This window comes from Phyllostomus discolor, chromosome 4 (assembly GCF_004126475.2).
Source record: "Phyllostomus discolor isolate MPI-MPIP mPhyDis1 chromosome 4, mPhyDis1.pri.v3, whole genome shotgun sequence".
NCBI classification, from domain to species: Eukaryota; Metazoa; Chordata; class Mammalia; order Chiroptera; family Phyllostomidae; genus Phyllostomus; species Phyllostomus discolor.
This window is the reverse complement of record NC_040906.2, coordinates 31,991,458-32,007,675: the sequence shown is the minus strand read 5'-3', so window position 1 is coordinate 32,007,675 and position 16,218 is coordinate 31,991,458. Positions and strand designations below refer to the sequence as shown.

General features: G+C 40.4%; 1 protein-coding gene across 12 annotated transcripts in view; it reads right to left on the bottom strand.

Moving 5' to 3' along the window:
- Positions 1-749: 749 nt before the first annotated feature.
- Positions 750-16,218, bottom strand: part of ANKRD44 (ankyrin repeat domain 44) — a 296,575-nt gene continuing 281,106 nt past the window's right edge. For 4 of the 12 annotated variants that reach the window (XM_036023135.1, XM_036023136.1, XM_036023138.1 and 1 more), the window contains exons 23-29: positions 12,725-12,808; positions 11,580-11,725; positions 11,041-11,123; positions 8,759-8,841; positions 7,385-7,476; positions 6,591-6,626; positions 750-5,019 (exon numbers count right to left, since the gene is read on the bottom strand). In XM_036023135.1, coding sequence (XP_035879028.1) covers positions 4,772-5,019; positions 6,591-6,626; positions 7,385-7,476; positions 8,759-8,841; positions 11,041-11,123; positions 11,580-11,725; positions 12,725-12,808 — 772 coding nt within the window. In that variant the 3' untranslated portion in view covers positions 750-4,771. The remainder of the gene's footprint in view (positions 5,020-6,590; positions 6,627-7,384; positions 7,477-8,758; positions 8,842-11,040; positions 11,124-11,579; positions 11,726-12,724; positions 12,809-16,218) is intronic. The other 8 variants (XM_036023137.1, XM_028508833.2, XM_036023140.1 and 5 more) reach the window with 4 other exon arrangements.

The following is a 16,218-nucleotide window of genomic DNA, read 5'->3' as shown; positions in this document are numbered from 1 at the left end:
AACTGCTGACATTCTGCGGCACTGATTTGAGGAACTCAGGAAGGCTCCACCCCCAAATCTTTTTCTCATCAGCTGGAAACTCCATCATTAGGAATTTGTTCCTTAGTGCTTCTAGGGACTGTCCCTGAAATAACTACTCAAGGGGAGAAATTTTGATGGTGAGATGTTGAGAAAATCCTATGTATACCTTTAAGAACAGTGAAGAGAGGTTGGGTCCTGGGTTACTATGACACCGTTAAAAGGTAGTGGTGGCAACAACAAAGTACAATTGAATTCACAATTTGAAGGACCTCATAGGCTTTGTTCTTTCTGATATATGCAATCAAAACAATGAGTCGCATTTCCCCTCTTACCCTGAGCACAAGGAAGGCTAGAGCAAACTCAAGTTCAGTCACAGCCACTGTGTTAGATTTTACAGTTCCTGTCTTTGTTTGCATTCTTTTCTCCCTTCTTAAATTTGCTACTTCTGGTTTATCACATGTATTTTGTTACAAGCCAGCTCAAATCTTTTATGACCAAATAGGAGGTATAAATAAATATCACCAACACAAACATATGTTTGAATTTTTTCTCTATTTGTGATGATATAAACAGAAGTAGCAAATCTTGATGATTTATTCATAGGCATTTATCTTGATGATTTAGTTTCAAAATTTAAGGTTAATTTGACTTTGGTGGGGGGGTAAAGACTTAAATTAGCAGAACAATTGGTAAAGTTAGAGTAAGTTAGAAAAATTAAAGAACAGAAATTGCAACAATATTTGTACCGTTTTTATTTGTAAAAATAACCATCTGAATGCATTTCCATAGTATATTACAGATAAGCACTTCATTACATCATTAGCATTCAGTAGTTGAAAAAGTATTGAACTGTGCTTGAGGAGATTCGGATTGGTTCAAAGTCATTCACTGAACTAAAAGTCATTTTCCTCATTTTTACAGTCATAACATTAACTAGAGTCATTCAACTCCAATTTACATAAGAAAACATTACAGACAAAATCCCACTGAACTCATCAAACAATATTTTATGCTGTTACAAATATGTTATGCAAAATATAACACTGGCACCAGATTTGTATCATCGTGCTTTGCAAAGATATATTGCACATGCTAAAGCATAAAGTCTGTAGACAAACTACCGAACGAAAGGTATTTGCATTGAGTTTGTAGATCACTGCATAAGAAACACGTAGGATTACACTTTGTACACACACTCAGATTGTCACTATCTTAGAACGCTTTTCCCCTATAACACTGACCTATGGTTTACAGTTTTGTAAGAAGAAAGCATTTCAGCACTGCGAAATCAAACATAACTCCTAGTGAAAACTTCAGCATTTTCATTTCAAAGCAGGTAAAAGGGGAAATAGGAAAAAAGACACTTTATACATTCAAAGGAAGGCTGAAATGAAAACTCACTGGTATTATATTGCTCTGGTAACACTCAAATGAAAAAAATACAAAACATTTCACAGAACACTTTCAGAATATACAAATATAAAAAGGCACTCTAACTTTATATTACAAGACAAAAAGAGGGAGGAGTTCTTCAACCAACGCAACAGATAAACAAACCAAGTTGCTCAACAGTACAAAGAATAACTAGTGCAGCAAATCCATTTGATGTTCTTGTTCTAATTTAACAATAAAATAATAAATCAAGCAGCTGTTTACTGACTAAAGTACCAAAACATACTATGGTGCCCTTTTAGTAGTGATAAATAGAAATCCCCTGAGCTATTTACTGTAGAATCAGAGCAGATTTTAGGCAATTTGGAGATGGTAATGTATTTACCAAGGATAGGCAGACACTGGCAAACAGGTTAAGTGCAATGAAACATGATCCCTGTGGCTGTGGTTAAAATACAGTCCAAAAATAACACATTTAGGTAAAAGCACTAAGCAACTAAGACACAACGAAAAGCATGTTTTGTGTTTTTTTTTTCTTTCAAAAGCTATGTGCAAATCTAATTTCATTTCTAAGAGATGTACCTGACAAACGCAGAACTCAGAGTTTTTAAAGTCATTTCTTAAAGGAAAAAAAATTAGTCTTGGGGGGCGAGAGAAAGAGGAGAGATTGCTTTAATGAACGGTTGGCAGCAAGCAGGATTTCCTTTTGCTCCTTTGTCCTCCTCCTTTCTATCAGTAAGGGAGGGGAAAGTCAAAATGCAGCTCCATGGAGATAATGTCGCAGGGCACCGCTCTGCCGCAACGTTCCTTGTTCTCTGGGAGGCTCTACGGGAAAATGTTAATGCTGCTTCACCATTCAAGCAGCTATTTCTTCTCCTGCTTTCAATGCCGACTGAGCAAGATTTCCATTCACTTCTAGAAAAAGACACCGCAGTATATCATGCTTTTCAATGTTGGATCGTTCTCATTTTCAGTGTTTTGGTAATGACAAAGTCATTATTGCTCATTAGCGATTTATCTACGTTAAAAAATTCATCTCTAAACAAAGAGGAAGGACAGAGGAAGGAGGGAAATTAAAGACACAATGTTGGTGGCACTAAAAATTTTCAGTAAAATTAATACCAATGGTATAAGTCCTCTGAATCAGTTTGCATTTGTGAAGAACCCAGCGTGCGTTTTTAATTAAATCCAGGATATTAAAAGAGTAAGATTAAAGTTTTTTACAATTAGATGAAAAATATAATACAGTATCTGTATTTGATCCAGATATGATAGAACACTGTTTTAAAAATATCTCACATACACTATGAAGCTGAAATTTCCAGGGTGAAAAAGAAACCAGTTATAAAGTGGTCAGAGAGTGCTGCCCCAACGCAACATTTTCTTCTGTGTCTTCCTCACGTGGAAAATAGCACTTGAGCTGGTGATTTTTACTTGTCTCGGTGCCCGTGCCCACACACTGATAGAGTTTCCCATTAGGGTCCTGGGACCCTGCGGGATTTCAGTGTATTTAGGATAATTTCTGTACCTTTCTCGGTCCACCTCTGTGCATATGATCTACTGTGCGCTTCAGGTTTCACCTGGCAGAAGAACATAAGGACTCCAACGTCTTCTAAGCTCTAAGCTGGCCACACACTGGGGATGAGCGATGGACGTGGTACCCCTCTGCAGTCAATGGGAGAGATGCTGAGGATGGGCGGGAAACCTCAGCGGTGGAAATGCTGCGCTTGGCCCCAGCACTGCTGGCTAGCCCAGGGAGGGCCCTGTGTGCTTTTCTGCTTTTTTTTGTTATTCCAAGTGAGACACAGAGCAATGATATGAGAGAAGAAAGGATGTTTTCTCGGCATTTGTTTCATGTCAAATAAATATAAACACATTTACATCAAAAGTGTATGAACATTTTTTCTAGTCTGGCCAAAAAAAAAAAAAAGCTGCGGTCAACACATTAGCAGTTACAAATGTTAAGCCATCAACTAGAAATCTCTGTCATAAGAAATATAAAATACATTGGACTATTATGCAAAAAACGATTACATTTTAACTACATAGAAAAGCTACTTCAGTTCTCACTTTCACTTTGAAGAAAAACAATTTAAATCTTCCATTTTAGACTGAAGCATTTTGGTCCTCGTGGATAGCTGGTCGATGAAATACAGACATATATATATATATATACATACATATATGAGCGCATGTGTATGTGCATAATTTTTAAAGAGTCTCATTCTTCTTTTTGTACAGCTATTCCAGGTGTGGAACGGGGTCCATTTGACCTAGAAGCTTTGGCAGAGGGAGCAGATACAGTATTCACTATGCTGATTTCATCATCAAGCAACTATCAACTGGCTTTAATTTCCACATCACCCATTTCGACCACCTGCTTCTACTTCCTTCGTTCCCTTTTGCAATCACGCTTTCACTCCCTTGGCATAACCTTGACTGAGACGCTCATTGAACATTTTACTATTGATGAACAATGCTGATGGTCCTAGTATTTGTTTAAAAGTTACTATTTTGATTTAAGGGCGAATCAGTAAAGGATAGTTCCATATTAAACTTGCATATGTCTCAAAGTTTTGGTGCAATATAATTTTCACTTGAAAGGTTATTCGATTTGGATTCAATCGACAGGTGAGACTAAGTCACCGGCTTGCTATGAGGAGCAGTGGGCATCATATTTGTGTTCAATGAAAAAAAGCAAGTTCAGTTTTCAACAAATTTCCCACCTTCACCTGGCAACTTGAACAAACATCCTCAGAAAGAAGTTCTGGATATTTAAGTGGTTACTATAGAGAGGACATAGGTTAATTGAAAAAATTTGTTTCACTCCCTTGAAAAGATTATTACAGGCATTATTTCTGAAGCTAAACACTTTTACCTTTGGCTTCTAGTGAGGAAGTAAACATCAAAGTGAGGAGAGGTTGGAGGCATTTCCTGTCTCCCCCTTCTTTCCCCTCCCTGGGGACATGAATGTCACATTGATATACTTCTGAGAACTCATGGCCAAGTGAGATAATGAAAAGAAAAAAAAAACACACTTCAAGAGAACAACAGTTCCCTCTCATCCTCAAAGAAAAAGAATTAAATGCATTTCTTTATTCCTTACTTAAAACTAGAGGTAGACTTTCACAGAAGTATCTCAGATCTAAGGAAAACATGAAACAAATCAAAACTGGGGCCCATGTGTGTGAGTGCTTTATCCTACTGCCTAGCTCCTCTCTCTCAGTTTGATTGATTCCTTCTCTACTGGCTTCTGCTAGCTCGGGCCCATAATACATAACACAACATAAACCTGGAATTCAAGCTTCTTTCCCTTTCTTCAACATGGTTGATCAAGAAAAACTTCTACAGTCCGCAGTCAAAACGTTTCCGAGTCAGAATCATTTTCATTGTACCCATCCTCCGAGCCTACGTTGTTACTGCACAGGCTAACCATGCTACCCAGATTGGAGAGGGTCGTCCTGTTCAAATTGTCTTTTTTAAAACAAACGAAGTTGACAGCCGTCATTGTACTGGAAGGAGAAAAAGGCATCATGGTAGCCAAAATGAGGGCCAGGCAGTCAGCCACGTCTTTGTTAGGAGCACAAGCCAGGGCCGGGGTATGACCTGGGCGTAAATGCAGACAAGGCAGTGGTTAGTCCGGGAAATCCAGAGGCAGCATGAGCCTTCCACAGTACATCTCGAACGACCTCACACGTGGAGATGTATGTTACGTTAGAAATCATGCCAGGCAAAAGGAGGAGTTACTTCCCGCAGGTCATGCTAGGGGTGAGGCTAGAGGGGACTAGAAGGGGAAACAATTTTATGGAAGGTTTTGGGTTTTGGGGTTTTTTTTTAGTTTACATGACAACAACAAGCACTATATTATCCAAAGTTAGGCAGAATTCCCGTCTTTGTCTGGGGAACAGAAACACGAGGGGGAGTGGGTGGGACACAATTCCACAAAAAACAGCAACAGGACAACAAGGAAGGTGTTTCCACTGCAGAGACCACACACAGCATGCGCCTTAGGCTGGGGCCAGAGCACTCTCATTCTGAGAACAATGACTTTCCATGGTAGGCAATCGTGTGTCAGGTTAGAAAAAATACTAAAAAATCAGATGTCCATAAAAGCAAGTCACGCAGCTTTGTCGCTATTATACTTATGTATAAATATCAATAATATCAATTAATAATATATATTAACATAAATATATATTTATATATAAAGTGTGTGTATATATATATATATACACACACTTTTTATATAAAGAATACAACAATCAACTTGTTCTAGAAAAACAGAATCATCTGAGTAGATCAGACACAGGAAGGCACTGGCTATTTGTGATTAAAGAGGTACTATCATTTAAAAGAAACTTAACAGAATTTTTAAAAATAGCAACAATGCCAAACAAAGTCGGAAAATTGCTATGGTTGACGTGGAGTCGTGTCATTCTCCATCATTTAGACTTCATGGGTCCAGAAGGGAATATTATCTCAATGTATGAAACAGTTGCCTGGGGAGATATATTCTTTGATGTAATTATTACTACCTTATTCCACCTTGATTCTCCTGTCCTGAAAGGGGTACCCTGTCCTCTCTGCTGGGCAAAGTTCCTATTGCTATTCATTCCTTTATGAAATGGCTCAATAAAACTTAACTTTTTGCTGTTTTGCATTTCTGCTCCCCCCCAACCCCCCTTAACAGACTATTCCTTCTCTGGTATAAAAGCAAACAAGAATGGACAAATATCTTAACATCCTATTCCACAAAGGTCTGTGATGAGTTAAGGGATTATGATTGCTAGTGCTGTACTAAATTCCCTCGAATGTTTCCAGGTCTTTGAAGCTAAGCCCTGAGACAAATCACACTTCCACTGGCCTAAGGTTGTCATTGGCTGGGTGAGGCTTAGTGCTGTCAGACTTACACCAGAGAAGCGAAACGAATGTACCATTCCAGTCTCTGGTTATTTTGGAGAAACACTGTGGGCCTCTGCACTCCATCCCTAAGGTATTTAGTGGTGATTAGAGGGGGAGGGAAGGTGAGGCAGGAAAACCAAAGAGATGAAGTAACAGAACTTTCTGCGCCTCCTAGATGAGTCAGGTTGGGGACGGAGCAGGGAACATGCTAGGGTAATAGGGCCGCAAAACCAAAACTAACGGGAGTTAGCTAATGATGTCACATGACTGCTTACTTCTGAGCAATAGGCATGAGCTGCTAATTCCAATACCTGTAATAAGCAGTTAATTGAGTTATGTTAATGCATTTTATTAGCTTTTAATTAAATGCCACAATTACTGCCACATTTAAACATTTTACTTGATTTCTAAATATCCAGAAGTCCCTCTCTTGCGCCCCAAGGTCAATGGGCATTGTGCTAAAAATGGTGGTATAATACAATTCAAGAGTTCATTAGTTTTCAGAATTTCTTAGGAAGCAGAATGGAAAGCTTCTGTTAAGAGCTAATTCATTTAGAAAAAAAAATTATTTAAAGAGAAGTTTCAGGCCTAGATATTAGTTTAAAATTTTTATTCATGTTCCCCAAATATCCACACTGGGAATATGAGTTCTGATCTGTTCTTTAAAAAAAAGTTTGATCTCAGAATGAACTGAAATACAGAGACCTGGTGTTTTATGCGAACCCTCGAGCATGCACTAATGATGTGTAATCCCTAACTCCTCAGCGTAGGCAGTCAGAATTGTGAATACCAAGTTGAAAGCGTTGTAGTGTGTCTGAATCCTTGAACCACCACCACGCTGAGGAGTGAGAGACCAGCTGCTGACATGACATGCGAAATGAAAGGCAGTGGTGGGCTACAGCAGGGACAGACAGGACAAATGATCCTTGTTTGATTTCTCACACACAGGGAATTTCCAATGGGGAGAGAATTCTTACTGCCTTTTTAACTAGCTCCTACACTTGGCATTTGCTCTGGCTTCACAGCACAGGGAAGGCACCTGCAGTAATCGCTTCCTCTGCCCACTTACCGTTCTCGTCCACAGCGAGGACACAAGCCCCTTTGGCCAGCAGCTCTTTAACCACGACCTTCAAGCCATTGCGCGCAGCAACATGGAGGGGTCTGAAATCAGAACACCGAGCGTCAACCGTGATACATGTTTGTGTGAGAATGTGTCATCTGGGTAGCCTGTATTGTTAAAGGGAAGAGAGTACTTGAGAATACATAAATACTATATGAACGTTTTTACTTTTAAAAGAAGAGATTGGTCAGCCAGATCTTTTCCAGGGGCTAATGACCCAACATTCTTCCGTGCTGGTCCAGACTTCTCTAGAGACATTACAAATCCTCTGTCTCTCAAACAACCTCAGTGATGGCAAATAGGAAAACAGAAGAACTCGAGCTCTAGTGTGTTTTCTAGGTTCCTTACCCCTTGATTCTACTCTAGAATTTGAATCACTGTTTCACAAAGTTCATCAATACGACTTTAATATATCGCCCATATATATAATCTCAAATCTCCTTGTTATTACTAAGTGATAGTTTACTGAAATTAGAATACCTTCAAGAATAATGTCAAACCCAATATATTCTGTCCTGACCGGTGTGGCTCAGTTGGTTGAGCATTGTGTCCCGCAAAATGAAAGGTCACTGGTTCAGTGCCCAGTCAGAGCACATGCCCGGGTTGCAGGCCAAGGTCCCTGGGTGGGTGCACGTGAGAGGCAGCTGACCGATGTTCCTCTCACACATTGATGTTTCTCTCCCTCTCTTTCTCCCTCCTTTCCCTTCTCTCTAAAAATAAAGTGTTTTAAAAAAAATAACAACAGTATGTTCTGCTATATATTCCTTAAGAATTTCAATGAAAAAAATCTTAATAGTCTTTTTTGCTCTTAATACAAATATGTAATTTCCTAAAATAGAAAGTGAAGCAGTTTTGAGATCTTTCACACCAAGGATGACACCGAATTATATTAAAGTATAATTAAGGCAAATAGCTTAGAAACTCTTCCAATATATTCTGGGAACCCGATTTATGAAACTGTCATTTTCCAGTACAAATACATAATACTAACACATTTATATAAATATTTCCCCAAATGCGTCAGCCCATAAGATTTTCTGACCACCCACAAAATTTACAATATTACCGTAGAAATATCAGCAAAGATAAACAGGGACCTAACCCATGTCTATGAAGGCATATCAAAACAAAGATTCTAACTAAAGATGTCTCGCTTGGTCTGTGTTTATAGTTCTGTGACTAAGCTGCACCAAGGAGAAGTCGGACTCTGTCTTTCGCAGCTGTGTTCCCCTGCTCTAGCCTGGCACAAAGCAAGCTCTTAATATGTGTTAAGTAAATGACCATGAACTTGGGTCCGAGTCAAACTTCAGTCATCACACTTACGTCTGCAGTGCACTATTTTTTGCGTTAATAAGGCTCTCATCTTGTATCTTGTCAAGTATTAACAAGGCACATTTTTCATGACCCTAATAAAGAAAAAAAATAATAAGAAACAGAGGACAGAAACAATGAAAAGTTCTGGAACAATCACTTCATTATCATTCAAATTTAAAATGAATGTCCCCTGCCTATATACATTTTGTAAGGCTATTATTGGAGTAAGTCTTTTTTTCTTCTAAAAGGCAAAATAGTCAAAGGGCCCTAGACTTTTCAAGATCCTGAATGAGGTCTATAGGACTTGGTTAATATAAATCTGATCTGAAACAGTAATTAGTTCTAGGATAACTTTTAGAATTAATGTCTAGAGAGCTGAAACAGGTAACAGTTCAGCTAGGTCAGCTGGGAAACAGAGTAGAAGTGTCTTTCAACATTAAATATAAGTCAAGCCCCACCTCCTTCCTCAAGTCCTTATTTACTAACGACTTCAGGGACCCATCATCCTTGGAAATCCCACAGTGCCTGTTCCCTGTATGACTCATCATTTACTACCTTCCATTGAGAATGGATTCATCTTCAAGAAAGTTTATTCATTTTTTCTGCAACTAGGGGAAATTATCTCTGCGTCTTATCACAACAGACAGTTGATCATTTTTAAAAATCAATCAATCAGCCAGAGATGCTTTCACAGTTTCAGATCTCTGCTTTGTTAAGGGTCACGGCTTCCTAGGCCCTTGTGGCTGGCAGCATCAGCATCACTGGGGGTGGAAATGTTGACTCTCGGGCCCCACTCCAGACCTACTACATTAGAATCTGAATTTTAACAATGTTGTCAGGTGATTCAATGGCACAGTGACATCTGAAAAGTGCTGCACTTATTTTCACAAAAAGCATACCTTGAAACAAACTTTACACAACTAAGTACTTTTTGTGTTTCCTGTGGGCCTCCCAGCACATGAAGTGAGAAAATGCAACCACTGAAAGGAACAGCTGAGACTTCTGGTCCCAGCAGGTGTAGATAACACTTTAACACTGTCACTATGTTAAACTATACCACCATCACTGGTGTCACACTGTAATGTCTTATGAGGGAGACACTTAAATATAATTTTGGAAATTTCCATGGAGGTTTCATTCTTTTTTAAACATTTATTTATTGATTTTAGAGAGAGAGTAAGGGAGGGAGGTAGAGAGAAAAAGAGAGAGATAGAGGGAGAGAGAGAGAGAAACATCAATTTGTTGTTCCACTTATTTATGCATTCATCGGTTGATTCTGACGGGAGATTGAACCCACAACCTTGGTGTGTCGGGACGACACTCTAACCTCCTGAGCTACTGGCCAGGGCTGGAGGTTTCGTCCTGATGCACAACTGCTGGAGTATAAATGGTTGTGACTTCATTACAAGATAATTTGGTCTTTAAAATGTTCATAGCCTCAGGCTCAATAATTTCATATTTAGAAATTTATTTTAAAGGAACAAGGATTCCTATAAAAATTTCTCCACAATTAGTATTATTTATAGTCACTTATATTTGAAAACAAGCAAATACCTCAGAGTAGGGGATGGGTTGCTGAAAGGACGACACGGTCCTGAGGTAGAAGGATACTACATACGTCCTAAAACATTCTAAAATGCCTAAAAAGAAAGACTTTCATAATATGATTCAGTTACAAAAGCAGGTTGTAAACAGAACGATCCCACTTTTGTAAAATCATATATTTATATGTACCATTTATCTTTTGCTGAAGCAGGGACCCTGCATTACAGGTAAACACAATGCTATTTTTTAATTAAAAAATCCAGTGCATTCTTTGCAATGAACTATGCACCAGAAAAAAGGGAGAGGGCAGAATTGCACATGAACCCATTTATTTGCCTCCTATGAAAGTATTTTTTGGTTGTGTTATTACAATGCCTTCAAAACGAAACAAAATGAAAACAGTGGAACTGCTTATAGTTTAGAAGTCAAATATCTAAGGCCCTAATTTGTGTTTAAAACCAAAATATGGTATCACAACCATGGAAACAGATACAGCAGCAGTGTAAAGACAGACTGCAGCAAGAACACAAGTGGCGAATGCCCTGAAAAGCTCCTCATCCTAAGGATCACCCCAGCGTGGGCCCGCCCTTCGCTTTTCCTCCTCCGATGCCATTCGGCTTAGCATTGACAACATCTGGGGAAAGGCACATCTTAATTAAGAGCCATGGTACACACTTCTGAGATCAAGTTTAAGTAATATTGTTATTGTTGTACTAAATAACAGTGTTGCAAATTCATTTACATACTTTACTACAAGCCAAATGCAAGGGTGTGTTCAAGTCCTTGTCCTTTACAGACAGATCTGCCTGGGCAACGTTCACCAGAACGTCTGTAGAAAAAAACAAAACGAAGTTATTCAGACTACGTGCATTTTGAAGATGTTACTATAGAAACAATGACATTTAAATTAGTACAGCTTAATCATATTTAACGTTTTTAACAAAAAAGGGACAATTTATTGCCACATTCGTTTTATCCAAATCCAAGGCCTATAGGCATTCATTTTAATTGTCTTTACAGTTTTATTTCCAGGTAAAATGATTATGTTGTCACTTTTGGTTTTTAAATGTCAAGAAATGTCACTGTAGAAAGGTTGGTTCCCTATGATACGGTCCACCAACAATCCAGTAACGGGAATGTAGACAATTAGCAAGTAGAGTCAGGTGGCTTAAATAAAATGTTGGTCTTTCTGTAAGCATATACCAGAGAATAACTGATTTCTTGATTTTGCCTTGCTCTGGTTTTAGATAGGCATAAATAATAAGTCTGAACGCCAAGCACATACCCACGGCACCCGCCTGCCCATTCTCCGCAGCCATCATCAGCGCTGTTCTCCCCGAATCGTCCGCCGCGTTCACTTGCGCGCTGTGTCTCAGGAGGAGCTGCAGGCACTCCACGTGATCAGCGAATGCTGCCGCGTGAAGCGGTGTCCTGACAATGGAAACCGAGTAGGATTTTAGCTGCCTTCACACTTGACACACTCTCTCACCGCAAGTGCCAGAGAAACATGTGCAGGGTTTTGTCTTAGGGATTTAAAGCTTTTCGGTTTACAGAGATAATCATCAGGCCCCCTGTAAAGCATGTTCAGGGTGGACACTGAAGTGTCACCCGTGGGGGGAGAGGTGGTGGTCCTGATGATGAAATTAACATCTTGATTGACAGTTTTAATTTTGAGTTCCAGTGACATTTTTCTCCCCTTTGTTAAAGCTACTTTCAAAATTACACCTTAAATTTGTAGATAATTGACTGTTTTTTTTAAAAGCCCACATAGTCTATAGCAGATAATTGATTTGGGGGGAGGACAACTTGGTATTATTTGTCAAAATTAAAAACCATTGGCCTTTTAACCAAGTAATTCCACATCCAGGGTTTTATCTCCTAGACACACTTGGAGCATATGGACAGACACATCTGAACTGCACCATTCTTTGCAAAGCAAAATGCTGGAAACAACCTGAACATTCTTCAGTGGAGGGCAAGCTGATTAAATTATGACATACCCATTCAAATGAATAATATGCAGCTTTAAAAAGAACATGGCAAATCTCAATGTTTTAGTATAGGAAGATCTCCAAGATATACTAAAAGCAGAACATTGCTACAGAATGCTCCATTTGCATATAAAGAATATAAGCACATGTATTTTATGTATGTTTATAGCTATGTATATAAAATATTTGAGAGAATATGAAAATGTAGAAAGAACGGTTTAAAGTGGCTTCCTCAATGGAAGAGGCTGGGCCTTCTGGGCTAAGAGGAAATTTTCTTTTAATTATATATCCTTCATCATATTTCATTTTTAAAAAACATACTTATATATTACCTTCATAATTTTTTAAAAAAGTAAAAAGATGTATGGCCACTCTGCAACCACAAAGCAGAGACTAGGCTTCATGGAGAAAAGAGGCATGTCACCTCAGGGTCACTTACCTGCCTCTGTCGTCTCTGCAATTGACAATACTGGAGTCTATGGCCCCAAGTAGCAACGATGCACAACTCTCATGATCATTTATTCTAAAATGAAAATGGATTTAAAATGTTAAAATCTCACTAAAAAATTATATATCCCCTCCAACTCCATCTTCCTATGCACTGTATATTTAACAATCTGATGTATTCTTTTTAAAAATCTGATGTAAATACCTATGACCTATGTTCTGTTAAAATGTTTACAGAAGACAACTTAGGTAATACAAACAAACTTTACTTAATACTTCCTGACGCAGGCGGTCTCCACTCTCAAGATTCGGGAGAACTGCCTGCTTCAGAAAGTGCTTAGGTTTGCTAATACCACCTACATCGTCTTCTTTACCCTTGTGAACAGCTTTGGCGATGAGGACAGTGTCTGGAGCCAGCTGCTGCAGGTCTGGGATGAGAAGCACAGGAAAGGCACCCTCTGGTTCACCAAGGGCCGTGGGGAAGTCACTGTCGGGTCTGGGCTCCATTCCCTGTGTGCAGCTCTCAGACCCAAGCTAATTTTGTCCCAATTTTAAAGCAACAAGGGTTATTAAAGTTCCTAGAAAGGTTCTGGGATCCTGGAAAGGTTTCAGGACTCCACAGTGGGTGGTGGCAGCTAACAGACTAATAGAGACTTTGAGAAATAAATTAAGACAAGAAATTTATGACCAACAGTACATCGCAATCTAAGTGGGCACAAGTTGGGCCCTTAAAAGCCATTAGGGTATCTGCCACTATAAAGAAATCTTCCTGTGAAAGAATAATAGATCTATTGTTAGCGGGTGTCTTGGAAGCCAATGCCAAAAAATTGGCTGGCAAGGGTCAAGCACTTAAAAGCTGTTAGAGAGCTCGCCACTCAAATCTAAGAGACCAACACTAGGTCATCTGCCAACCTCAAAAAAATGTCCACATAATGAGGGACACTATAAAACATCATAAAATCTCCAACGCAGAGGCACATTTCTCTCAGGTATATATTTGGCTCCAAGAGACTTAAGGATTAGCTCAGAAGTGGAGAACCGGAGAGTGGGGCTGCAGCCACTGTGGGCTGGGGAGCCAGGAGAGCGACGGGAAGTGGTGGGCACTCTGGGCTTCCTGGAGGAGGTGCTGTGGGTGGCTCTGGAGCATGGCTTCTGGCTAGATTCTGTTTTCCCTGACCCTGAAGTCCTGCTCAACTCCAGATCTCTGTGCTTTGTCCGACACTGAGAGCTGAGAACTGTGAATATTGCCCTCAGTCTGACTACAGGAGAGTGGTGGGAGAAAGAAAGGGGGCAGCAAAGGGGATAAAGTTCCCTCTGAAGCCTCTCCCCAGCTCTGCTTCAGGGGCTGTGAGAGCCAGAGGTCCCGCTGCACCTGACTGGAGCCCGGGTGTGGACAGCACTCCCCACACCCAAGCCCACGGAGGGCTCACAAGTGGTACAGAAGGTATGGACTGGTGCTAATGCTGGGAGGGATGAGGAAGTTTCCCCTGGCTTGTTCTCACCTGAGGCTGGGGACCTTGGTTGGAGTTCAGTATTCAGGGGTCTGGAAAAGTGGGGACACTTCTCTGCCTATGTGAGGCCTAGTAGAAGCCTGCAGGGACACTGAGGTCTGGGAGGAAGAGGAACTTTGCATTGCCCTACTGTGGTCTCCTGAACTATGACTTCCCTTCCTGGGGCTGAGTGGCCTGGCCTGACCAATGACAGACCAGAACACTCTGGAACATGGGAAGGGAGATTCTTTGCTGTGTCCCAAGCCACTTACTGAGGGAGACAGAAAGGCTACACCCCACTCTAGGCTGGCATAAGGGATCTAGGAGAATCCCCAGTAACTACGGGGTAGAGCATTCATCTGGAGATCCAAGTGTTTTAAAGACTCTGTTATGATGGTGCAGCTGGCCGTGGGGAGGAGGGTGGCATCTCCTTGGGCCTTGGCCTTACTTCCTTCATGTGTGCATGCGAGTTAGCATGTGTCTGGCTGATGTGTGAGCCTCTGGCATCCTGGCTCCCATCCGTGTTCCTGGTGATGGTGTCTGTGTGCTGGCCTTTCTGTGGCCTCTACACATCCAGGCCTGTGTGGGGTGGAGAAACTGTTTGGGCACCAGCTGTGTTTATGGGTGTGAGCAGACTGAGAATTAATAGCTTAACCACAACTGGTGTGTGTGTTTACACACACATGTGCATTTACATCACCACGTATGCAGGCAGAACCTGCTGGGATTTGAGTCACTAGGATCTTCCTGGTGAGAGAGAGGTAAGAGAAATCACTGGGCTTAGCAGAGCCTTGGAAGCCTTTATAGCATTCTTGGTTGCCAAGGCAACTGTAGGCCTGTTGCTAGGAGATTGCTGAGGAAAGACCAAGGCTGTCCAAGGCAGAGAGGAGCTGAACACAAGAGTTTGGGAGAGTCAGGGAGGATCTGGGAAGGGATGGGATTTCTGCATTGCTGAAGAGATGGAATACACATGAACAACTTCTCCGGGGGAGTCACTTATTATTTATCACTCATAAAAAGAAAAATAAAGTTGCTACTGGAACCACAAAAACAAAAAAAAAATAGAAAAAGAAATGGTGTTCTCAAGTTTCAAAGAATTGAGATTTCTACCTTCCAGCACACCTGCTTATTTTATGTCTAAGAACTTTGGTCCTGAAAGCTGTAGATATCTATAAAAAGGGCAAATCTTACTAAGACAACCTATAATTACTACAGCATTATGGGGAATGTTCCAATAAGAGTATTCATTTATGAAGTATACTTGAAATCAAGTGTTCCCAAATTAACCAATAGGATGGGATACCTATTTTACTGGTATGCAGAAGCCTCCAAAAGTCTTCAATACTCCAAAATAGCCTCATTGAGAGATTAGTTGCAAAAGGCTCATAAAAAATTAAACATACAAGAGCTGCTTAAAACAAAAGACTTCAAGACTGATGTGACTCCGACTACTCCACCTCTATCTTCTTTTGACTAAGCACTCACAGTCTACTAATCCTTTATCTGAATTGCCTTTCCATTCTGAAGAGACTACAAGACCATAAATAAGTCTTCTCAAAGTTAGTGGGCTCATAGCTGCCATAGCTCCAAGCACAGAAACCTAAGTCAATACCTGGCCCCCACCACTGCTCCCTCCTAGGAGGTCCATCATCAAGACATGGGCCCAGAAATCACTGTCTCACTTGCAATCAGCCAGGACACTGGAAAAAAGACTGTCCTTAAAGATTTTGTGCAACTCATTAAAAAAAACCCATAATCTACCTTAAAAGGAGGAATCCTATGTGGACCCCTCCCAGGGTTGATGGGACTTGGAGGGATTCTCTAGTAAACTGCTACCAGTCACTCCCTAAAAGCAGTGTGGAACGAAAATCAAAGTCAATAGGTAGAGGGATTGAGCAAAAAGGAAAAGGGACTCATGAGCAAGGACAACAGGTGGTGATTGCCAGGGGCAGGGAGGGTATGAGGGGACCAAGTTATAATGGAAAAAATACAATAA